Source organism: Varroa destructor, unplaced genomic scaffold (genome assembly GCF_002443255.2).
Source record: "Varroa destructor unplaced genomic scaffold, Vdes_3.0 BEIS01000001.1, whole genome shotgun sequence".
In the NCBI taxonomy this organism is placed as follows: domain Eukaryota; kingdom Metazoa; phylum Arthropoda; class Arachnida; order Mesostigmata; family Varroidae; genus Varroa; species Varroa destructor.
Window position 1 is genome coordinate 64835040 of NW_019211454.1, and position 25962 is coordinate 64861001.

The window sequence follows — 25962 nt, forward strand, 5'->3', positions numbered from 1 at the left end:
ACTCAAAGGACGACAAACCTAACGTAGATTACTACGGCAGCGACGTTGCTGGCTCTTACGTCGCTGAATAAGAGTAAGAACTGATATTTAATGCAATGTTTTTTTCATATTATACGGATAGAAATATTGCACTAGATATGACCGACCTTTTCTTAGTCAAAACCACCAACTACTCAGTAAGTAATTTGTGTTATTCAATTTGTAGCTAACGATACTGAGCTGAACGAATGGAAACATATCTTTGAGCGTAACGACCTCCTATACACTACCAAACGTATCTAATTTTTCCTTATTATAGCTTTGGTTAGCATGGAAATTTTCTGAGTAATAACTGTATGATGTGTCAAATTTGGAGACCACCAAGTTGTCTGGCGCCATTTTTATTCATGGGCTCACGCTTGCTCAGGCCGACGACTATCCAACTTCTCTTGACCGAATCGGCCGACAGGCATAAAGGATCTGTACCTTCTCGAATCGATATTCTACCTAATACGTATTTCTTTGTCAGTTGGCTTTCGAGCCTCCACTTTCATTTTTTACGAACCCAGCCATATATGGTCTTAGTGTGTTGTCCTAACCGTAATCAGGCAACAACTGCTTAATGTACTATCATATACAATACGAAATCTGATTCTCACATGGCGCCCAACTATGCGTCGTCTATACGTTGATATGGAATAACTTACAAACGAAACTCAGGCGTCCGAAGTGCTATCAAAGATTCAATGACCATTGACCCTGTTAGGTGAGAAGGGCGCTGCTCTTTGGGATCTTTTTACGCGTTCTTTTATTGCCACCAACGTCCAAATAACGTACAGATTTCTAGGGCGCCTTCTTTTTTCTGCTCATTCTCCCTGGGACAGTAGACTGGTATGGATTTGCAACGATGGAAAATGTTGATCGTCAAAAAAAAGTTCAGTAGACCCTGTAGCTCGATGCTCGTCGAGATTTTATGGTGTTATGGAGAAGACACAGTATTTCCATTCTCATTTCGCTGGGCGGAATTGACAAAGCCTCGTTCAGATGTCGTCGTCAAACGTTGGCTTTTCAATCCTAACCCTGCGACCATCCACCGTCGTTCCTTCGCTTGCTACCAATAGGAGGGCAAAGACTTTGTGGAACATTTTCTACAGACACCGGTTCAGCTCCAGTCTGCTCAATCCTATTCAGTCTTGCGTTTTGAGTTTGATTAAGTCACATACGTTTACTACGGTTTCTATCAAGGTTCGCGTTGGATGATCGTTCCCTCCAGTTTTGTGGTTCTTTCTCGGTCTTCGCATACCCCACTTTCTCTTCTGCAGAGCCCCGCATATTGTTAGCCCGCATATTTTGTACGTCGTCATCTTCGTTATCGTCGATTCGCTCTGCAAATGACGCATCGTCGCTGTGTTTTGCGTTTGATGCTCTACCCCACAGAAGCAACAGCAGCTGCACCATTACCATCACACACGGGCCACAAGTTGTCCTCACGTTCTAGTTCTTAGCTTTTCTTCAGGCCGGTCACGTGCCGCCACCTTTAGCAGGGTAGGGCCTTTGCTACTGCCGCTGCTGCTGCTCCTGCCGCAGTTACTGGCTGACTCTACCATGCAGCAGGCCGCCTGGTAGTCGGCCGACAAACATGGCGTGCCTGCGCTGGATTTGCTGTCTGGCTAACGGACGTTTTACGATGCAGCTGTGAAGCGCGGATCATCAGGAAATGCGAAAGGACTAATAAGGGTACTGGCAAGGGAGAAGGGAGAATAGCTTGACGGTATTTTACGCCTTTTGCGGTCGTTAATAATCGTACGAAGCCCGAGAAAGGGTAATGAACGAGACTGAAAGTGAAATTGCAACAAATGTCACAATCGCACTCTAATTCGTTTCTATAAAGCGTAAACTGAGAGGAAGTGATATCGCCAGCAGACACCCAGACGAATTAACATATGTCCGACCGTTTCTGCAGATGTACGTGAGCGTAGGTCGTCCAAAAATGAGGCACGCCGAACATTCTGTGCACCCTAGGTCAGTGTGTGCAGGCCACGGATCTCGCGAAAGGTCACGGAAGATCATACGCGATATGACTTTGTTTACATTTACTCTCCGTGTATATGCATCCTACGTTAGTTTCATCACAGTCAGTGAAATGCATAGCTCATCAAAACACAACTAGATGTTTATAATTCACTTCGATGTGCGTTAGTGCTTTTGCTAGGAAGCTAGAAGCTTCCGTGCAGAATCGTAGTGTTCTTTAGAAGGATGTTGTGCTTTACGAACTTATATAATTTAGTTAAGTGTCGAAATTTTTTAATATAAAAACGTTTTTGCTGTTATGCATAAGTATTGTCTGAAAAGGAATCTCGGTGCCGTGTTACATTTGTAGTTATTATTTGAAGAAGCAATCTTGTTCCTGTGCAATATGCTCGACCTCACAATTGCACGCAAAAGTAGGTTCGTAGTAAGACAAAAGCATAGTGCCCATAAACATTACCTCAATGCAATAGGTACTCTACAAGCGTGTCATTATCTCATTACTGTTTGTTTAACAGAAAAATCGTAGCTACGGTTAATGGGTGATCTTTACAAGTATATGCACAGTTTCTCCCTGAAGGCCTCCGTTTGATTCATAAGTGACAAAAAGTTCAATGCGTATCTTCTATTTAGCATTAGAGGTCTGTCTTATTTCCAGCCATTGACAATATCTAACGTGGAGCATGGCGGTCAAACCGAAGAAAAAGCACGTTTTTGTGTAACGATCATGCTACCTCGTTCGAAAACTGATCCGCGAGTCCGTCGCCAACATTTCGCGATCACGAGCGAAACGTATTTTAGCCAAGCAACAATCCTTCATCGAAAAGAGGTTAGGTCGGCCGAGGGTTTGGCCTTGATTTACGTTTGACAAGCGTTTTTCCCTGCTTTTGACTAGCCTCCTACTATATTTGGTATAGAGGACTCACACGTAATGCATATCCAAGTTGTTTTTTGGATTTGTTCTTTGCCACGAAAGCCACCTAACTTATTAATAATAGAAATGTATTTCGTCTTAGTGTATACAGACCGAGTTGATTGCCATTATTATAAGCAAGCGTCTATTACTGCTGGCCACTCCGCTGGCTATCTCCGTACGGCTGGTGTGTATCGATGGTTATAACCCAGGCCGATTAGGGCTCGCTTCGATCTCTATGCCGTTGTCGTCGCTACTGGCCTTGGCTGCTGGTGCCAGCAGGAACGCTAATTCTGTCTGTGGCGAAGAAAATTGGAAGCATCAGCCAACGTCATTGTCAGCTATCACGAGCTAGCGAACGGCTGATCAACGCCTGTTTATTTATGGACGTCGGCATGCATTCGTCATCATAGCACATCTTCTCCTCAAACGTTATTTCTCTCGCTGTGTTCGTTTGGTCGCCAGCCATCTATTAGTCTCATTATCAGATCAGCCTTTTTCGTTCTGTTATTCGGTGTTTGTCTTCTAGTTGCTTTTCGTTCACGAGCACAAAGACCGTGTGGTCGACCATCTTGTGACGTAAAATAATCGAGCACACTTTGCTCGACACGTTTCGTTGGCCCGTTCATTGTTTGTCGCTGCTGCTCCCTCCTATTGATGATAAAAACAAACAAAAAACGAGCCTGGCGACTGAACGAAGGGAAAACGCGATGTCGTCCTGCGTTTGCCCGAGGAAACGAAACAAAAAAAGGTTGGCATTGACGAAAATGAGGTAAGCAGAGTTGAAGGGAGGAGGTTTACGTTTTTACATTGTGCGCCTACATACACCTATGGCCGTCGCCACCGACGCATTGATGGTAACAATGAGCGTGGACGCTTACATAATGTTCTCTCAAACATCGGAGCGTGCTTGCTCGTCTGGCTGTACGCGATCAGCCTAGTCCTGTATGTGTTGCAATAACCTTTCGGCCTTCAAATCGAACAGATAACAGAGAAAAGGAACAATCTGTCCGTAGTAGATATAGCGTACACAACTGCTGACGCATATAAATAGATGCGCCGGCAAGCAGGTGGACAGATTGAAGAGGCAAGCAAAATTAATGGTTATCTATTCATATGTTTTGCATTGAAGTACACTAAAAGAAAGAATAGGGAGAACGGAAAAACAAGCAATGAAAATGGAGAGCAATCATGAAGGGAAAAAGTACCGTTTATGTCAAAACAAAGAGGTACTACTCATTCATGCGCAGTAAATACAACAACAAACTCTTTCATGGCATGGTTTCTGGAAAGGAAGCTTCTCTTTTTACAACGGGTGCTTCGTAAGTGGCTTTCGCTATGATCTTTAGTATCGACTGCTTATCGCGATCACCCTCCATAACACGTAGTAATGATCATTCGAAGTATGGCCAGGCCGCTATGCGTGCTAAAACCTGGGTTGCTTGCAAGCCAGCCAGTATATATTGTATTGTCTGAAACAGCACGCAGTATTCCGCATGATGTTGGCACTTAACCATTTACATTATATACTTGCTATTATTAGCTAAAAGTTCAAAACTTTATCGGGGAGTGTTTTTTCGATTCAAGCGATACAGGGGATGCTATGGCGTTTTCGACGCTTCGCTACAACATTTCTAACCAACATCTTCAATTATTAGAATTGCTAAATTTCAATGAATAATAGTTTATTTACATAGGCACGATTATAAATGATAATGATCATAGAAGGCTGCTAAAGATTAGGATTGTATGACCAAGAAGTCTGTAGCTGTTATTACTTTGTCAACGTCAGCCGTTGGTTAGAATCAAAATAGTTGCCTGCTACTGCTTTGCCCTATATGTAACAATGACGAAAAGCAACGAGAAACAGGAGCCGTTAGACCAACTATTTTTCGCATGCTTATGGAATATAACAGTCCTCCCGAATCAAGCTGACATCGCTCTAGTCAGAGGGTCAAAATAAACAGGAAGAGGCACAGCGATATTGTGTGTTTTCTAGCATTCTCCTTAGCCCTGGGGGTTTCTATATTCTAGGTATGCGCCTGCTGGTACTGCAAGTACCAGCAGGGATGGAGGGCAAAGGCAAACATTGGAACGCGACGAAGCAGTCTAACAAGCATCTTTACGAGGACATGATCCCATTTCATCTGCTACGCCTCTCACCTTGAACCGCACTAACTCACTTTGGTCCTGACGGCGTCTGACAGCGACGAGAAGGTATCGTTATTTCCATTTACCCCGTTCAGCGGCAGCGTGACAATAACCGCCGCAGATGTTCGCAGCTAGAGCGGCAGCGGCAAGCGGCCCCCTTTGCAAGGGACGGCTTTTCGTTTCTTTCATTGTTTATTTATTTGAAGATAAACTTGTCGCAAGGAAGCTGTTTAGATAGCGCCAGTATTTCACGCGTCACTACCAACAGCTCGAGAGCTTCATTTAAAGGAATCTATCCCGATTAGTCTAATGAGAGCAAACGGTATCCCAAAGGCATATATAAATATGAATATAAATAGTGCAGAGTTGGCTCTAAATGCGTGCAGAGTGCAAGGAGGTATTAGCCTCTACAAGCTCATAATGGCAATGTACCTTTTCCTCGAAACGTTAATGGAAAAAAACAAACTGGAAATTCTTTCCTTTCGGAATTCCCTGACAATACGATGTTTTTGTATGACGCCCAACGGCGATCTTGGACGCGCGGGTTGAAAAACAGGATTAGATATAACACAAACACGTTGAAGATGTTGAGCCAGGTTGCATTTGTATCTAAACATAATGTGTATTTTTTCGCATATGTCGAATATCTGGCAATTATATTGGTGTGCCCTTGTTCGCGCAGCACAACTATCTGTCACATATAAGGTATCAAAAAACTAAGTTTTTATAGTTTGAATATAATAACATGACAGCTAAGCGTCCATCTATTGACTCACAATCTACATTCTTTATGGGTAAGAGTTTACTTAAACTGATAAAAAAAAAAAAAGGTGACGTAGGGATGTATTGGCTGTACTATATCACTGAGGAAAAACGATTTCAAAAGAAGCATAATCCATAAAATATTATAGCTACGTGTGGGATAGTTTTCAGCTTGTAATTGTTGTCTTAGCAGTGACGGGACGGCGATATCTCGTCGCCATCGTAATGTCGCCCGTTCTTGCAGAGCTTACTGCCCAAATTGGGCCCTAGCATCAGTTCCTCTTCACGCTTATTCCTAGTCGTGCAAAAAGAGAACAATAAATTGAAACGTCCTGTCACAGGGGAGAAGCGGAATCTTTGCGAGTAACATATATCGACATAAAACAGTACCTAACTAACGACTTATGAGACTATGGAGTTAACTGTATATGGGGACGACGAAGCAACGCACGAGTCGAAAATGATTACACGTAACTTAATGTTGATGAAATAGTCACAACATTATATAGCTACCGTATTCTGCTTCTACCTTTGTTGTCAAAAGGTGATATAATTAAATTGTTGATCCCCACCTGATGACGCCTTGTGCATTTATGATCGCTAAATGTTTGACAAACAACTGTGTAAATAGTTTGCAGGGTAAACACGATCTTCGGCCATCGGGAAATAAGGCCATCGACAGGCTTAATGCTGTTAGATGTAGTATTTCGATCTGTGTTGAGACACGGCTCAAGTCTCGTGGTTTTTAACAGCAGCATAATTATTAGAGGTTTTCTTGGGTAGTTGTTCATCAGCTGTAAACAGAAACTACCTTATCTATTTGGACTTTAGAATGCCGGCCGTTGCAAACGAACGAGCTTAACCGCGATAAACATATCATAAAATGTTTCAGTGATAATTTTTACCGAAAACCGAAATACGTATGTGATTAAAAAAGCACGAAAGATAATAATGACAACATTTGCGCAATAAGCTACAGAATAGTATTCTATCAAAAGCTGACTATGGTCACAAAAAATCCATTGTTACTGTAGAGGAAAATCCACAATCCTCGGGTAGTCAACAGGTTGAGTTCAAGAATTGCACAACAGATCCGCGAAGCTACCAAAAAGAAGCATCGTCTAACATTTGATGTAGAACGTTGAGGTAGTAAACGCTCGTGTCGTTTGCTTACATAGTATTGTCTTAACTTAAGGTTTCGAGTTTTACATTCGTCGCCGCCGTCAGACCTTCCATCTGATGGCTGGCTCCCAGCGCGTATGTTACTGCTTTCGAATCTTGACCATCGCGTTTCTCTGAAATTAGTGGGCAAGTACGTTACCCATTTATGGGGACATACGATTACTCATCGAAAAAGGACAAGTTTGAAGCCCTTCTAACAAATGAAGCTGAAGTTGACGTCAAGATTCTGTAGTAGGGTTCAAAACTGAGCCCGCTAATCTACGAGCTTAACGACTAATCATGTTTTTAAACCTTTTCTTTTCCTGATTTGTATCTTTCGTGCGATTAATTGAACACATTAGGTGACTCACGCCCATATTGTATGTTTAGGCGGTTAATGGTGTCAAGTTAGAAACATGGAATTTCGACAAATTTCATCTTGATTTTAGCTCGCATAAACAATATATTAGTAGGATAGGCCCAGATGGCCAGTTGCGATATACTACGAGGCGCAGAACTGTTTCAGTTATCAAAACACAAATTGCGCAAAGGTCTGTCTACTGGCCTTGTCAGTTACTGACAAAAGTTAATCGTAAATTACGCCTATTGATATCACATACTAAACTTAAGTCTAAACAATGCTACTATATTGAAAAACATTGACGATACGATAAAAAGCTCGATTTGAACAAACGCAAAGGCGTCAACGAGTCGATGAACATTTCGAGTTTTATGTCCGTAAGTTGTCTCGAACGTTATCTCAGACGGCTTTCTGCTAGCGCGAAACGAACTGTGTCCACGTCTGACTTCGAACCTAGGCTACCATGTGGTCCTAATTCTAGTAGGCAGATATCCTACTGTATTAACATGAGGACAGAGACAGCAACAGTTGTGTCGTCGAGATCTTAACACAACCAAAGAGCAGTTTATTTACTTCAACGTCTCATTATACGCGACGAGCTATGTATATATAAGTATGACAAAGATACAAAAGTACTGTTGCCTAAGCGTTGCTTCGAAAGCGGGTTTAAGCCAAGAAAAAATGCAAAATCCTGGTCAGAATCTCTTTTTTACTGAATTTTTCAAATATCAAGAACTTGTCAAGAATCAAGAAGTGATTGTACTACAAAAAATTGTGTGACATTGTCCGCCAAATTAGTCTCGAATTCCAACAGAACAAGTTATAACTTTTAAACTCCACCACTCACACTTCATTGGCGTGATTTGCCTTTTTTTTTGTTTACAGAAAAACTCAGTCTCAGCCTGAGCCTTCAGTTCAGAAGTAAAAGTCACAGCCTGTTCAGCTGTGACTTTTACTTCTTATTAAACCTCGAAAAATCCAAAGGCAAACATGCTTAAGACGACCAGGGAAAACTAAAGCAGGGCCGATTTCTGCTGCTACGATTGAGTTCGAAGGTCATTTAAGCGACTGGAACAAAAATGGAGGTACACGCACGCCGAATCCGTCAGAGATCATTCCGTCAAAAAAAATGGCCTGATTTTGGACAGTAAGTCGTGGTACGTAAAACCGTGCCTTATTCTCAATAGCTCTCTTCGGCACATTTTCCCTCATCTTCCTTGTGTGTCGAAAGAGACAGGGAACAGAGAGGGACCGACGTAGTAAACCATTCTCTTTTACAAAAAATAATGAGGTCTGTGCTCAAATTTCTGGCAGTGAAATACCACATCACCCTTATAAGTCTTCCGTACAGTTTAACGCTAAACGTTTTGAGTTTCACATCTCACACTGCCGTAAAACATTCGATCAGATAATTCTCCCAGCACAAAACGAAGTATGTTCATGCCCGGGTTCGAACCTAGACCAACACGTGTGCCTCAGGACTTTGAGGAAACGGTGAACCCCAGCAGTCCTGAATTGAACGTTGCCGTTCGCTGAGAAGTCAAGTGAGCCGACATCGTTCGGCTGGTTGTTCGCTCACATCCATACAGATTGGTATGTTGAACTTAGCAGGCAATTAATATAGGAATAGAAAGATGACGCGGGGTGATTGTCGTGCCCTTGTGGACGTGTGCTATGTAGGAGGTGTACGGTCCACGATGACTATGTTCCGAGACTGTAGACCGTAAACGGGAGTTACAGTTAAACAGGATCGTAAACAAACGTTAGTGCGGAGCCAGAGCTCAATGGCCTAATGAGCTGCCATATTGGTTTGTTTGTTCTACCCGAAACATGCTGCAAACGAAACATTGACATTTGGTCTTCGATAGCAGTTGATAGTAAACGAAAAAATAGTTATTCCGAGATCACTATTAAATAATTAGCAATAAAAATAATGTCCGATAAACGTGTACCTAGGTGTTATAGTTGTGAAAGAAAACGAACACAGGTGCCTTCTTTGGAAATCGTTGTGAGTAAAGATCCACTAGTGACTGTGGCGGTCGGCTGGAGTCGCAGCACCGATTGAGTAATATATGGACGCTTATCACTATAGCTTTGCTATGGGATACCTGTCAACAACGAGACTGACACGTAGTGACTAATCCCGCGTTCACATCGAACGTATTGAACTGTTTACATTGAAACATAGGTATTCTGATAAGTTTATTTCCAAGTTATATTGAAACTTTGGTGTAGGTTACTGATAACAAGTTTTTTGCTGCTAAAATTGCGCATGTATCAAACACCGGCCCATATTTTCAGGTTATTTTTGTGCGGTTGGATGAGCGGAAAAAGGAATAGCTGGTGTGATTTTATTTGATGGAAAGCGCCACCTGACAAATACCGAATTCTGTCCTTTAATTAAATTGATATAGGTAAATGGCATCGTGCTCGACTAAATATGGCGAGCATGAGCATGTGCTAGATAGCTCGGTATTACCTGATTAATTTCCACTGAGATTAGTTAGGCGTAGATTGTAAATCATCCCGAATCGTCGGAAATCTAAGGTGAAGTAAGTTAATCCTATCTGATATATAGAAACCTTGCCTCGTTCAACCTAACTGTCTCAAAATATCAAAGCTATTAATTAAGAGACACACTTTCAGTTATAGCTTGTACAATGGCGTGCAGCATTCGGTCAGCCGAAAAGTTCTTCAAGATTACAAGATCAGTCATTTTCAGTTAACTTGACAAAAATATCAATAGGGATGGGTTGCTTGTAGCGAATAAATCACTGCGACCTCTGATACAGGGGCAGATAATAGGGTAATTACCACTGTTCAAAATGGGATCGTTGCTCTAGTTCGGGATCCGAAAGACGAACGAACGCAAACATTTTATTCGTGTCTGGAACGGTAGAATTAGTATTTATATGCTGCTTTTGTCAGTAACTTGAAAGGAGCAAGGCAGAGTATTTTGCAAAAATTAGACAGTACTGATAGTCAGAGTTTACCTGAGGCTTGCTTACTAAATGCAAAACTTTCTATTATTAGCTCTCTGCTCCGGAGGTAGATACCATCACTGTGAAATAACCTCAATGAGCACGGTATCGCTTCGTGTTAGAGCGTGCAGAACGTGTGCCTAGCTATTCATAGAAGTAGGGGAGTTTTCTAAGGCTATCACATTGTATTTAATGGCCAACTCTAAAAATAATTGATGTTTGGCTATAACATCCCATAGACTGAAGCGCACGAGTTCACTCGAAACGATGGCATAAGCTCAATTCTAATAATTATACAAACAACCCACGATGATAGTGAACATTTTCAATGCCGTGATTTAAGAATTAATGGACAATCATCGAAACAAGCTGGCTTTTGTTTTTTTCGGCCTGCGTCCACCGTTCGCCGTCACTGCAGCAATACGCTCTGTTAGCCTGAAATACCTAAGCATTATACAGGATTACCTGTGTGGTACTTGATTTATGTTAGGTTGGAGCATATTCTTCCATGTGCAAATAGCAATTTTTAAGATACATACATCTGCAAGCGATAGCACAGTATTAACAACCTTACGAAGAAGTTCCTCTGTGCACGTTCCAGATAAAATTGCCTTCTGTTTAACAGATGGACGATAAAGTGATAAAATGCAATCGAGATTTCTTTATCTGTGATAGATCGTAGGAATCCGTTGTTAACAGCAGCTCCGTCAGGTATTGCGAAATCTCACTTCAAAGATGTAAAAATATGTCCTTTTCGTATAAGGAGTGTTTCCTGTATCTCAAGTAGGCGTCTCCGTTCCCGGTGTTTAGTCAATGGACTGACATTCGATAAAGCTTACATAACCTTTTCAGCAGATAAATATGCAGAAGTGAAGGTGCATTTACTAAGCCCAAGCCTTGAAAAAGAAAGCCGTTATCTTTGACCAGACGATTTACCTTACGCCGGTAGTCTTCTGGTGTCGATAGCTGTTATTTCACACGCAGCCCCTTCCGGTTTGATGCACCTGCTTGCTTATATATATATATAAAGCAACGTGGTTCAATTTATTGCATTTTATTGATCATGTACATGAAATCAATTTACAAGCTATTACACATATCTACTAAAATAAAGAGAACTGTGTGTGCATGCAAAAATAACGATCCATTTTCATCTATACGACGTAAACGATAATTTAATTATCCAAAGAAAAGTAAGAATTTTACGTAGTAAAAATTGAAATTTTGGTGGGGACGCGAGCGCGAGAAGATGCTGCTTACTTATCTTAACTCGTTACCATCTATACACATATACCTAAAACCACGTATAGCAGATTTCTTATGCAGGTCTATGTATCGTTCTCGCGGTTTGAAATGCCGCTGACAGCATAAGACCGGTTCTCTCAGTACCCGTGGCCGAGCGGTATCGTCCGCTGTTGCTTAAAATGCGACTTTTTAAGCCGTTTGTGCCGCTTGAGAGCGTCTATGAGATAAGCCTCCTTGGTAATCTCTTTCGGTGGTGATTAAATCACACCCATATGCTGCTTACATATCAGCTGGCTTATATACAAGTAAACTGACAGACACACACACACACACACAAACAAACACAACGAAAGCTTAAAAGGTGTAATCATAATCATCCTGACGTTTGTTATAGCTGTAACTGTAGCGTTCAGAAAATGCAACGGCGACAATAGTCTCCTTTGTATCGCCGCTTGCTATGTTGATCCTTTGTGTTCAACGGCGAAGGCACAGTAACAACAGAAAGGAAAACGAAGACAGCCGGAAGCGAAGATTTGAATTAACTCGGCTACATACCTCCTAAGCTGACACAGCACGTATTTCAAGGCACGTCGACTCCTCTTTACGAACACCTAGGCCAAACTTACTGGCCTTCAATGACATTTTACATTCGACCTACTAATGGCTCAGCTGTAGGTTGCTCGAGAGGCTAAATTTAACACTGAAAGCGTTTAAACTGAAGCAAATTAGTATGAAAAAGGCTAGCTAAAAGTGAGAAGATAATTGATATGCGAGTGATTCGGCTAAAGTACCTAGCGTGTTGTGTTCGAAGGACAATATTGAGTAAGGGCTTGGCTGATGCAGTGATTCAAACGAAACTTACTGTCAAAGCAGGACTGTACGTTGTATGAAACCTGCGTGACCAAAACATTATTATCATCGCCAACGAAGTCGATTTCCGTCTAACAATTTAAGGACAACTGGCACAAGTTCAAGCTTGATAGACATATTGTTTAAGGCCGAAATGGATTTGTTTAGGTATCCATTACAGGGTTCCTGTCGGTGACAGTAGTAACGCCTGACTATGCAACACGATAGCGCTTCTATTGCTACTCATAGAGGGTACACGATTGATAATTTGTTTGGCTTTTTGACACCCTATTCAAATACTCACACAATATGCCTTTAGGAGGTTTATGCTCGATTACCGTTTATTATAGTTTATGCCCGAATGATTATAGTTTCCTGCAGTACGCTTATAGAGCCGGTTACCTAATCTTAGGGCTCATTGCATCGTTTTCCATCCTTCAAATACCAGCTATCATGTAACTAAGTTATCTGAGGTTGCGTTTTATCCTTATACGTATATACTTAAAGCTAGCTAATTAGCCAGTGGCAAAGGCTTTCCATCAGAAGGATTCTCTCTAATCATGTCAGTCTCATCTAGTGGATTGCCTTTTAGCTGGCAATAGATAATTTGGGTATCTGCTCAGTTTCTTACCATCTCATTACTGCCCTACCATGCCCAGGTCGTTATTTGATTCTCATACTGAGCGAGTTAAGTTAGAGCAATTGGCTAAGCCCTGTAGTGACAAAAGGTTAAACAGCTTCCTCATGTACCCCGCAGTAGAATGAGATAAAATTCAGGCCCTAACTCAGCGAGCTAGACGTCAGGGTATATATTGTACCGCAATTTAAGGTCGCACCGTGGCATGTAGTGTGTGTGTTTAGATGGACGGATAGGCCGTCACTCGAATTGGTGTATCACGTGTACACTTTCAATTGCTATGGACAAACGCGTCTTCGCAGGCGTTTCGTTTAGCTGATAGCCGATGTAAGGGGTCCTTATTATCTTATATTATTCTCGACGCTTCAACCTTCGGCCTTTCAACCTCAAAGCCATTACATTAGAGTATTTCCCATCAGCCACTTTGAATGTCATTAAACTTCAATCCATTTCAGAGTCCCGTCGTAAAGTGTGACGCCATCTGCGCTGGTGCCATTTTTATATTCAGCAATCATTCAACCGTACGCAAAAATTGGGACGCAGCTCTTGTGTCTATCTGCAGACCATTACAGACGATAGTTGCATTAGACTGGTCTTAATGTCTATAGTTCTTTGCCCCCTTCAGCAATTTAGTACTGGCACAGTGGCGTCGTTTGTAAATGCTTGCGCATATCAAATAGCCAATCCTCCACTTACTGTTGCTGGTTCCCATATATTGCCTGTCCGTCTCACGCCAATGGCGAATCGTACGGTGACACTCATTCTATGAAAAGCTATGAAGAGGCGGAAGAAAGGGTGCATGGCACATGCTAGCGCATGCATGGCACATAGAGCCCGTGCGGGACAACTGTTTGCTTCTTCTTGTAACTAGTCTCAGACCTGTCTTGTAGTTCATTCAGAGCAGCGCCAAAAGGCCCCGTCGTTCGATTGCACGCCGATGCTAATTATTTTAAACTAATAATAAATAGCAGTACCTGTTTAGAAAATAGAGAAATAAAACGCAGGGAAAAGTAACAGCACCTATTGGATTTTCGTTTGCTATTCCTATCCTACAATGTTTTTAATAGCTATTGAGACAAGTAGGGTGATGCTGGACCTGGGCTGCTATTGCCGCTGGCGATGCATATGCCGACAGCTAAAACTTAGGGCAAAAAAAATCGGTAGGACCGACGGCAGCAGCTATCATATGGAGGGATGGTCTACAGGCAGACAGGCCATTATAGGGAAACGGCACATCGAGTTGCCTGTATAATGATAATGCGGAATGACGAGCGGAAATTGAAGTGCGCCGTCCTACTACTCGGCGTGAAGATTTATCATACAATAGTTGTTTAACCCATAATAATTACTTGATTTTAGTGATTGGAGAGTACACAATTAGCTAACGAACAAAGCGGGTTAAATATACAATAAGACAGCCGCTACCATTTCTGGTTCACAGAAGCCATTTGAAGTTAAGCTCCACGTATGTGGCTTTTTAATGAATAGCCATGAGAGGTAACTATGGGCATCTATTACGACCCGTACAACAGTCATAAACTTGAGTTACTAAAGTGTTTCGCTCATTCTAGGAATACAATTATTTAATGTCTTGCTAAGTAAACAAATCTTTTTATAAAAGAAAGAAGACGGGTTAATTTTCCGGCTCAAAGAATCCGATTCAAATGGTCCTTCTCCATTGGACGGCCAGATATTTCTTGCGCTTGTTTTTTGTTGAGATCGAAATATATTTTCGGGTGGTTGGTTTAAATAGCCGAACATGCGACATGTTTTTTTTTTGTTTACTACTCCGCATAAGTAGGCTGGGTTCTCTGTCGTAGGCTTCTGCGCATAAAGAACATCGGCGAAAACTTACAATACAGATTTGTCGCTTAACATTAAATACTGTTACGTTTATTTTCATACACTATAGTACATATATTCACTATGCATAATAACACACGAAAAAACCTTAATAGATATACCATAAACGGGTCGCATATATACAAAGGAATTAAAACACAAAGACGACTATTTACAGATCATCTATTAAACGGTATATGTATTGTAGTCACTCTGATTTTGTAGAATTCAGTTATTATAGAATTTTCCGAAAATAATAATAAATAAAAAAATTTCACGTAATTTCAATGGGCTAGGTTACCGTAACGACGCTCAAAATTAAAAAAAAAAAACGACAAGTTAGGGCTAAACCCTGACTTCATTGCCAGCTATTAAAACGATGCGCTATAATAAATATGCAGCTCGCTAAGTTATTATTGAAAACCATGTATCTGTATATTTCAGGTAAGACAATTGGACAGACGCAACGGTTCAGCTTTGAAAATCACTCAAGTATATCGCCGTTAAATAATAAATAAAACTTTAAATACCGTTAAGTAAAACAATTCCAAAGCGAAATAAATTTATTATAAATTATTGATCAAGTGAACTTGGTTTCTCTAAGTAGTGTACATTCATAATAAGATGCGATCAGAATGTACTATGGAGAAACATGAGCATTTACGGTCATAGATTTTCTGTTAGCTCCACACGATTGATAAGCTTTCCTGATTCGGAGGTTTAGAACGATCTGAAGTTCTTTACTTTTGCCGCTGCTTGCGTTGATTGGAAACTATCGTCGGCACAGCGATCGTTTACCGTCTGGGAACATATACAATGTTTTCGAACGGCCAAGTACGTCTTATCTGCTTTAGCTTTGAGAATTTTTATTGGCGAAAACGAACTTAATGCATAGCCGATTCGACCCGCCTCAGATTCAATTTTTCCAATCATCGCGAACGGTCTGACTTGGTCTACCTTCGATAAGGTAACTTCGAAACAACTACGACGACCACGGTGTCAACGTTAGATAAGTTGAGCAATTCAGCGAGAGATGCGAATGGTGCTTAAACTAACTACTTAAGGGACAGGTAGGCAACCGCTTGCGATAAAATAGAACCACTTCTATTGTGGCAGGCCGACGAAGCTGAGCTCGAGGAAAAATTATCCACTTATCGCAGAAGCGCCAACCTCTAGTTGTGCCAAGTCTGGCCGTTCATTGATGTTGTATAACTGAAAAACAACCGCATAGTGATAAAGATGTTAATGAAAGTATGTCACTTGAGAAATGCGGCACGAAATCCAGTTCAATGTGTGAAACGAGCTAACGTTTAGCGTTGACGTAATAAGCGAACGTAAGGTGAACCGCTAAGAAAAGGATAAGCCCCTGGAAAGAGCCTATCGTTAGCAATTTAGAATAGTTGCGATTTAACCTTCTCTGGCGATTTGTTGGGTTGATCAACGCTGGGAGCGACGGCCGTTGTGCTAGCTATGAATAAACCAGTTTCTAACTATAGGAATATAATCTTTTGCATAGACAAGGCGATGTGATAGACTCTCCGAACAAGCCACGAATAGCTGAACATGGGTACAGGATGGGGCATCTAAATCCGGAAATAAAAACATATTTCAACAAAGTGTTCTGCATCTACCACAAGTGCCATTCATACAGTTCTGGATCTAAACCATCCATTTTCTATCTACAAATAATGTTTTAATTGCAACCGTGGATCAGTCGATATTGGTAGGTTGATATTCGTAAAGCATCACATACACCCAGCGGAATTAAATTTGGGGTTATTTGGGTTAAGTTGAATTAAATTTTGCGTTAACAAACAATGACGTAGAAGTCCAAGACGTCCAGTGAGTACGAAAGGTGCAGAGAGATGTTGAAAATCTCTAAAGAAAAAAAAAAAAAAAAAAAGACTAACCGTTGAGGCTTTTCTGAACGGCTCAGTTAGCAGTAAATATCCTTTTCTCAAAGTGGCCGTTTCTATGCAGCAGATCTGAGTGTCTCAAATGGCTCTCGAGTCGTTTTAGTGAATTTTTAGTCTCTTAAGATCTAAACTCTTTTAAAGGCCTCCCAATTTGCTTGCTGCAAGTCTTCCGCGGAGTTTTCAAAAGCCACGCGAAAAGTGGGCGTCGAGTAAAGGGTCAACTTTGGGGCAAAAAAGGAATTACTTCTCGCTGTGACGAGTTTAGTTATTATTTAGAAAAAACTGGCTTCCTTCATAGATCAAAAATGGCGCCCGCTACGACAGGCGAATCATCGAAGTCCGTCGGAGTTCTTCTATTCCCTTAATCTGTATGCGTTTCATTTGTTTAAATCAGGATAGTTCTTAAGCTAAAAAGAAATGCGTTCATTACACATACCTCCACTAAACCAAGTAGATAATTTGTCCTTTGAAGCCTTTTCGTCGAAAGTTTAGGCCAACTTGAACGTGTTTCAAGCCAGCACTGATCGTCGCTATAAAGTTTAAGCCAATTCGCCCGCAAATACAGTAAGCCAGCTAGCGGAAAATCTAGCATAGTAAATTTTAGTTGCGCCACTCATGTGATAATTTACTGTGACAGATTTTTTCCGATGCGTATTGCTTTTTGACAACGGAGGCAAAATATGGACCGATCACTACTTTTCAAAGTCCTATCAATACATCCCAGTTGAAGAAGCGTAAAGTGACCGCATTTGGTCGTAACGAAAATTCTGCAACAATAAATTTATCAAAAATAGAATAGATAAATATTACAGATAGGAGAACAACCGCTGAATTTCTCCTATTCATGCAAAGAATAGCTAACCAAAATCTTATTTATTTTTGTTACAATTGAGTTTGGTACAGCTTGTTCAGGTTGCAAAGGAAACGTTTATACAGGCTAATCGGTTGGTGTTAGGTGAGCCAGTTATCGGGCAGAAAAGGAGAAAACGTCTATGATCCATAATGCCTTCTTACCTATTGGGTTACTAAGCGAGAAACTGGGACAACTAGTGCATTCGAATCCTCTGTCCATGTTCGTTCAACAAAATATGTGTGTGTGTGGTCCGGCGTTACAATGAGGGAAGACGACGCCTTTTTCGCCCACTAGTTCCGGCTGAGTTTCCCTACGGTTTATTGTACTCTTCTTAACTATTGACGGCAAAAGTACGAATCAATTAGCTTGCCAGACGGCAACGATTCATTTCCAATGTCACCGAACACTTAAGAGCATCATCTTTGGTGCCAGCCCGGGCATCAGCACAGGTTGCGGGACACGTTTTTTTTTTGCTTATACATTATTGTCGTACAATATAACCCACTTTTCACTGCATAAAAACAATTTGGTTTCGTTGCGTTTTCGTAGAGTTTCGTAGCTGGGAATACGGTCGAGCCAACTCGGCGACGATTCGTACGTCAAACATTTCTGTGTAGCCAGCTTTTTCCAAATGGCCTAAGACCCATCGGTAGTATTATAGCTACTTACGTAAAGGTCGCGCTAAACTTTCGTAATAATGTCATCGGTATTTTTCGTGATTGGCCGATCGCTACGAGAAGAATCTTTCGCATCGAAATTTCCGGAACGGCAAGGGCAGGGCCATCTTCTAGCTATTCGTTCCCATAGCGAAGGCTAAACATTAACAGCACAACCTTTTTACAAGCCCAGACAGCATTTGTATTTTTATCGTAATAAAATTGTAAAATATAGCGCGTCTGTACGGATTTTAGTTACCTTCAAGACCTTTTTTAGCCTAAATAAAATACCCCAAAAGTTCTCGCACATCTACTACTGATCAATTTTAGCATTGAACGACACCAATGTAGAGCTAATGTTCCTCGTGGTGCGTAGGCGACCTAAATCCGTCTAGCTACAGAAACGATCAATACTTTTTCCCACCCTGCAATGTTTCAGGTAACAGTATTATTACGTATATGTAGATTATCTCCAAAGGGGCTCATAACTGCCTACATGTCACATAAGTGTGCGTGAATCTTGGATCGCATCTAGTTTTTACTGTGAATTTCCTACTTGGTTGAATGTTTTATGTTCATGGTGCGCAAACGTCCCAGATGAAGTTCCCAATAGGCTACTGTATTTTCTTGCTAAAGTAATGGCACTTTTATTCAAGCTTCTAACCTAAAAACAGACACAAAAGGTTTCAAGACCTTCGCGAAGATATTTTATTAAGCTGACATAAATTTTATTCAAGCCCTTGACACCATGATTAGCGAACGGGCGAACGACACAACAAGGTATTCATATATAATTTTGGCCATGCAATTTTTCATCCGGTCACCCCCCTGTCGCCTTCAGCTTCTAAATGCTATGAGCGATTATGCGGTGTAGTACGAACGTCTACCGTAAAAAAAAAAAACGGTAACTTGAAATACAATTTCGTCTTCTGGTTGCGTTTCTCGAATTGTTTACGGAGGCGCCATCCTCCCGCCCGGCTCTCCACTGTCATCTATAGCGCTGCTTGGCCTGCTTGCAAGCATACCAAACGACTAGATAAATATTTTTAATGAAAATTTAGCGTTAGCCAGAGCCGATAGCGCTCAGCATTGATGTTATACTCGAGCACTTAGCTGCTTCAAATATTCGGCTTACACAGGAGAGGGTACGAATGCTACTGCATATATATATATATATATATGTTAGGTAGTTTAATAGTCCTGGTTAAAATGTTCCCTGCATTAGAAGAGATGGCACGCGTTTGTCAAGACAATCTTGCATCGTTCGGATCGCCCTAATCGAAAGCTATTACCCCACATTATCACACCAGCTATTATCGCACACCTCACCTGATCCCGATCCTTGCCTCGAAGGATTATGTATGTGTATGTAAGTGTATATGGCTCGTTTTCGATGTATGGTTTTTGATCATTCGCTGCACAGGTGAATCCTCTGTTAGTATACCAAACGGTCTTCTATTTGCCATTCGACAGAAGTAATTGGTCCTCCAAGAAAAAAATGATCACCTAACTTCCTAGACACATTCTAACCAAAAACGTTTATTTCCTACATTGGCGCTGTTAATTGCAGCACAGTGTGTACTGTTGTCTTCCAACTCGCTTTATTTATGGTAGAACGCTAGATTAGGTCGCATTCTTCACGCCGTCACACGTCCTATAATTTTAAAAAGAGCTTGCTGAACTCGTTCTTGGGCACAGATGAGAAATTGATCCTTTTTACGTGAACATACGGCACATGATGACAAACAGAGGATTGTATTCTCACTTGTCTATTCGTTTAATTCAACCTGACGTAGACATTAAAGTTTTACTCGATTCTGTGCTTCGTTCTTTTTTATGTAAATTCTCAGTTTTTTTTTCTCCTCAGGTGGCCTCTGCTGCTGTATGGACCTTTTGAATTTTTTGTTTGGCATCTTCTGCGGTCTACAGTTCTCTAAACGGGTTGTTTTCCCACCAAAGCTGTAATAACTAAGGCATCGACGGAGGATACTATTAGAATTATTGTGAGGGTAGCAGTGCACGCCTTGTGATGTCGTATCTGTAAGATTCTCTCGTATAACGGTATAATAAGCGTTTTCTGTACCGCATTTGCAACAATGTACTCCACTGGAGAAAAGCTTTTGTTTGCACTCAGATGCCTTTTTGATCAACCGATCAGCGTAGACTTCCTATGATTCTAATGAACATTTGCATTTTTTCCAAAAATACGTTTATTCCTTTTTGTAGCAATATTCTTTTGTAGCTAAAACTGGCTTATCCTTTTTAACATTGATGCGCATTAGAAATCTCGCCCGGCCTTTGATCTTCTCGAACCGATACCGATCGCGCAAAGGGAACTCCCCAAAGCAGTCTATCCGCTTCCTGACAATGGTGTATCCGTTTACATGTTTTCAAGCGACGTTGATAGCTTGGCAGAAGTATTAAGGAATATGGTTGAGGAGTACATTTTCACTGTTCACGATAGTCTTTTACTTTGACCGTTAGATCCATGCATACAAATAGTGCAGATACACTCAAGTGATACTCACGAGGGACCCAAGGGCCTACGAAGGGTCTCCTCGTAGAAGATAAGCCAAAATCTCGAGGTCACGCTAGAACGGAATACGAAAGTCTTGAAACAGGAATACCTGGACGAACTACTAATTAGCCTAGCGCTATAATGGAACGCAATACATTGTTTAAGGCCAGGGATACGAGATCTAATAATAGGTTGTAATATAATAATGGGTCAGAATAATTCGTTGAAGTATATTCTACAAAACTTTATCATAGAAGTTTTTTTTTTTATTATTTTTTACCGCTCTATTTGTCTAGTAAGTAAATAAATATGATCTTATATTGATTAAGAACTTGGTATGTGTTACGTTTTCTAGGCGCGGCTCTGTACCCGAACCGCGTATTATAGCTGGCAGCATCGAAATTTTCGAATTGTCGTTTCTTGGACCTTTATTCATTACTATGTGACTTCTATAGGTGTAACGGCAAAAGTATGCGAGAACGTAGAGTCTGTTTAATGTGGATCGTATGAGCGTTATTTCGTTTGTATAGTCCTTCACAAAGTTCATTGATCTCTACCCTTCTCCGTTGAATACAGCAAGCACAGAGGCCTAAATCGTGCTTTCACTGTTTTTTACACTGTTGCACATTTACCCACAACAAATATCTCTCGCACCTTGCAAGAAATCCTTTGCAACGTAAGTTGGCTTTTTTTTTTTTTGACACGTACGATGTTTTGATATAAATGATCACCAAAGAAATGAAAGCGTGTCGCAAAGTGTGCACGACATAGCAACAAAACACAAAAGCCCCTGCTTTCAAAAGGATCAAGGTGAACATTTATCTAAATTAATCGTTCAACAAGGAGTTTGCAGTCGCGTAAAAAACGAAGAAACTCAGTTTCAATACGGAACGTCAACCCGGTCGCAAGAGTATCCTTCTCCTTAAAGGTAACGCAAATACTTCATTAGCAACTTTTTACAAGACCTGTCATATAAAATTTAGAGATATCTTGCAAGTCTTAACTAGTTTAAACAGGCAAACAATTGTATAGGTTCTGTGTTCATACAACTCTAGACGAACAAAAGTCTAGAGAAATTAATTCGGTCCTTCTGTTTCCCAGGGCGCATTCCATATGTATAACCGCTGAGTAATAAAGATCTTCCTAGATAGAAATTCATGCGATAGAGCACAACGCATGACAGAGTAAGAATAATTTCTGCTCAACGGTACACTAGGGAGACGAAAGCAGCCTATAATAAGCGGGTCCCAATTAAAGGTTGGTCTTTTTAGTGAAGCTATCGACCCGATAGATCGGCTCACTGACTGACAGACGACGACCAGTGGACAAACGTCGTTCGAGTTTTCTTACTCGGATAATCGGATGGATGACCAACGGCGGATATGCGGATCTTCCCTCCCCGCCAGTGGCGCGCGGAAAAAACGGCCGGCCTTTCGTGTCGTTTCGCTCACTCGGTCCTTTGACTACATTCATCAATTTCAATTACTCATTCACCTTAATGCCCGCCTCTCTAACCTTCGTTATGATAAGAATGTAAATTAAAAATATAAAAGCGCGCCACCCATCAGCGCTGCTGCTAGGTCGCACTTTAAACCTTTTCTCATTGTCAGGATAACCCTTATGAGCACGACCATATATCAAAGGCATTGCCACTCCCAGCAACAATAGTACTAATAAGGGCCTAAGGATTTCAGCGCGTCTTTCTTCCTGAGCCTCTCGTTTTGTTGTGGCAGGTCGAAGCGCCGCCCATAGTCACACTGCCCACCGGCAGCTGGCCTGAGCACGCGAATAAGTTGCTGTGAACCCGCCTTAACATACAGTCATCCGCCTCATTTCAACCCAGTTTCTTCGTTAACACTCCGACCCCAGTTCCTTTGTACACTTCTACCGCATCTTGGGCCATCGTTATTGTCGTCACCACCTTCAGCATTACTAACAATTTTTACTTGACTCCTCTTCGGTGCTGCTATAGATAGCAGTAGAGCTGATACTATTATACTCGACACCTTACTCATATAGGGCGGAGATTTCCAGGCCGCCGCCCAATCTCCTCAGCCTCTTTTCAGAGCAGTTAAATTGTACCGGCCATTCAGGCATACTGAGACTCTCTGGGATTTTCAACAAGCAATGTTAACTCGATCCTCTTGCTCTCTTGGTTTACCATTTTGCTGTCAAGAGTGAGGCGATGAAACGGTAGGAGTAAAAAGCATCCTTAAAAAAGCTGAATATTTTAACATTTAATTATTTATTCCGCGACAGCAGGTACATTTGGCGCTTGGTGATAGCCTTCCATCTGGAATAGTTAAGGATGTGGGGTTGCACATCGTTCCACCCTATCCCATCCACTCCCGAGAAAACCGCTTTGACCTAACGTATTGTTAGCTGGCTACGGATTGAAGCGAATCGCCGGCCGCTATCCTATGTCGATAAAATCGATATGTATGAAAGTGTGCAGCTCCTGAAAATATGGCTGTATACGTCCGGCGGAAGCCGCATAAAACAAGTTTGTTTCAGCTCATAGCCCTGTCAAGTGGATCATTACGTGTATAACTGCCTCTTGCTAATGAATAATTACTCGGCAAATAAAGATGAACTGGCTTCCCAAGCGAATTAGAATCTTTTTGACCTGGAATGTCTTGCCCAGGATCTGACCCATCACAAGTCATCCGCTCAACATTGGTTATACTCGAAACGTAGTCGCAGGCATACTGGCTCCTTGTTATATCAGACTAATGAAGCGTCGAAAGCTAATTGAAACTTGCTGAGATCGCGTTCACATCTGCACCCAGTCGAGTGCTGCAACGTCCTTCAGCACAACAGATCAATGTCAAGTACGAACAGGCCTTATGCAACTCATGTTTGCCACACTCGAGGTTTTTGGCACCATGCAGATGTTCGTTTAACATATATATATATATATATATATATATATATATATATATATATATATATATATATAATATTTCTATCTTTTACTTGGGGTCTACGTCTTGTAAGTAATAGGGGGCTAATGCGTTAGAGCCGTCATAAAAGCCATGCGTGTCATCGTTGTCGCTGTCTCCAGAACTAGGGGAAAGTCAAGCAACCGGACATCATACCATGGAAACTTCATGCCCATCTATTTCATATTCTTATGAAATGTCGGCGCTTAATGGCTTCTGTTGTGTCATCTGTGCCAACGAATTACCGTCACCTGCGGCCAAAGATCAACGACAACGGTGACGACGCTAGCGATCAAAACAATGTCAAACCCTATTTCAGCTCTGTTTAACCTTCTACTTAAGACAAATTATTATTACTACGGCCGCTGTCAATATATCGCAAAAACTCTGTTTTCCGTTTTGCACACACACTTCCTGGTTAGATACCTTATTATCATGGCCATCTGTCTCTCTGATACTCTTAGCCCTACTTGCCCTTGTCGTGCGTATTGCTATCGATTTCGCAGCTGACATTACCGCTTTTGCAGCAGCAGCAGCAGCAGCAGCAATTTGACGGGCAGCGATATTTATTGCACACTCGAATGCTGGATCGTGTGGAAAAGCTAGCATTGCTCCGAATACAACGGAGGTAAGATATGGCAATGACGAGCTGCTATCCGTCGAGTCCGGAAACGTCAGCCGAAAGGTGGAAACGAACAATCATGTAGAACGTTCAAACTAATTCGACTATATGTGCCGCAGGCCAAAAAACCCTTAAATAGGCTTAGCAGGACAATGAAGATTTCAAAGAGGGCCAGACGAATGAATGAAATGATCCGTGTGGCTCATTGCCAAGTAATGAGAAGGCAAATCATGGTACCAAGGTCAGGATGTTAATTCGCGCACGGTTATAAAACAAGCTGCTTTTTCCTACTTTGAAGTCTTTAAAATGGTGCCATTACCATTATCAAACAGTGTAAATTTTTGGACCATTTCTCTGCTTCCTGAATTCGCACCGTCTACTTTGGCTACATTAAACGAAATTAGTCCCGTCATTGATAAGGGTGTCTTCTTTGAAACAAATGTATGCGTCAGTATAGAAAAAGCCGATAGATTTTCAGTTATTTTTTTTTATCGCACTTTGGGCCTTATTTTAACAATAGAGTTCGTCATATTCTCCAAAGCGGCGTAACAAATATTGCCCTACAATATTTCTGTATTCGCCAGTTAGGCTGTCACAATTTTGCTGCTCATACCCTTAATTAGTTTCATCAAAAACACGCAAAGGTCACAGGAAAAAACAAGCATAGACAAATGGTTCATTGTCTCTATTTCAAACAGACAAAGAAAAAAAAAGGAAAGACGACCTCGGAAAACCGCTGGCCATTAGTCGGTGAAAAAAAATTCTGGCATTAGTAATATTACCGTAACGCTACACAAACGCTTCTTACATCGGATATATCAACATTTTCCCTACACGGCATCAACTATAGACAACGATTGCAGTGAGCTCACCCTGCCAAGGATCTATATGACCTCACTGAGGGATGTGTGACGCATGGCCGTTCGAAGAATCAGCGCTGCAACATCATAGAAATTAATTTTATATCAAACCGTCCATAAGCTTGTGAGAAACTTTACACAATACAGATTTACACCCAATAATTGCCGTATCGGTAAGAGGTTGCCAGAAATGTCCAAGTAGCAAGCTATTCTATAGTATCATTTAGCAGCTCTCGGCTAGGCCTTATAAGCGAAGAAGATATCCGTAACTACAACTAGAGTTTGAACTGGAACATCTCTTTCTTAACGCCTAGTGCTTAAAGGAAAATTCGCACAGACCTGACAACACTAACACTGATAGACGCGGATAAACACGTTAGCTCCATTTAGATGCTTATTCAACGTTACTCCCTTTAAGTTTTTCTTTTTCTAATCCATATTAGCTCATTAAAACATATTGGTCACTGTAACATCAATAATTTACTCTTTCTTACCTTATTTTCTTCTATTTTTCTAACCTTAATTAGCTAGACGTAAAAGGTCATCCCTAAAAAATTCGAGGGAAATCATGAAGATGTTCGATATCAGTATTTGCAATATGCTCACACGCTTACATGCCTGTTGAGAGCTCCATTGGGACCGATTGAATCCATTATATAACTAGACTATATATATATATATATATA

General features: G+C 41.2%; 1 protein-coding gene across 11 annotated transcripts; it reads left to right on the plus strand.

Annotated features, from left to right (window-relative positions):
* Positions 1-1224: 1224 nt before the first annotated feature.
* LOC111245614 (uncharacterized) lies at positions 1225-15498 on the plus strand. Of its 11 annotated transcripts, XM_086992425.1 has the most exons (7): positions 1225-2001; positions 2360-2423; positions 2666-2836; positions 3024-3671; positions 4955-5137; positions 8241-8512; positions 15354-15498. In XM_086992425.1, the coding sequence occupies exons 1-4, from the start codon at positions 1943-1945 to the stop codon at positions 3273-3275; spliced, it is 546 nt and encodes a 181-aa protein (XP_086848551.1). In that variant the 5' UTR covers positions 1225-1942; the 3' UTR covers positions 3276-3671; positions 4955-5137; positions 8241-8512; positions 15354-15498. The 11 variants fall into 11 exon arrangements, 1 of the variants encoding a protein (XP_086848551.1); XR_015329891.1 differs by lacking the exons at positions 2360-2423; positions 3024-3671; positions 4955-5137 and having other exon boundaries at positions 1241-2113; XR_015329899.1 differs by lacking the exons at positions 2360-2423; positions 2666-2836; positions 3024-3671 and having other exon boundaries at positions 1246-2098; positions 8241-8502.
* Positions 15499-25962: the final 10464 nt, after the last annotated feature.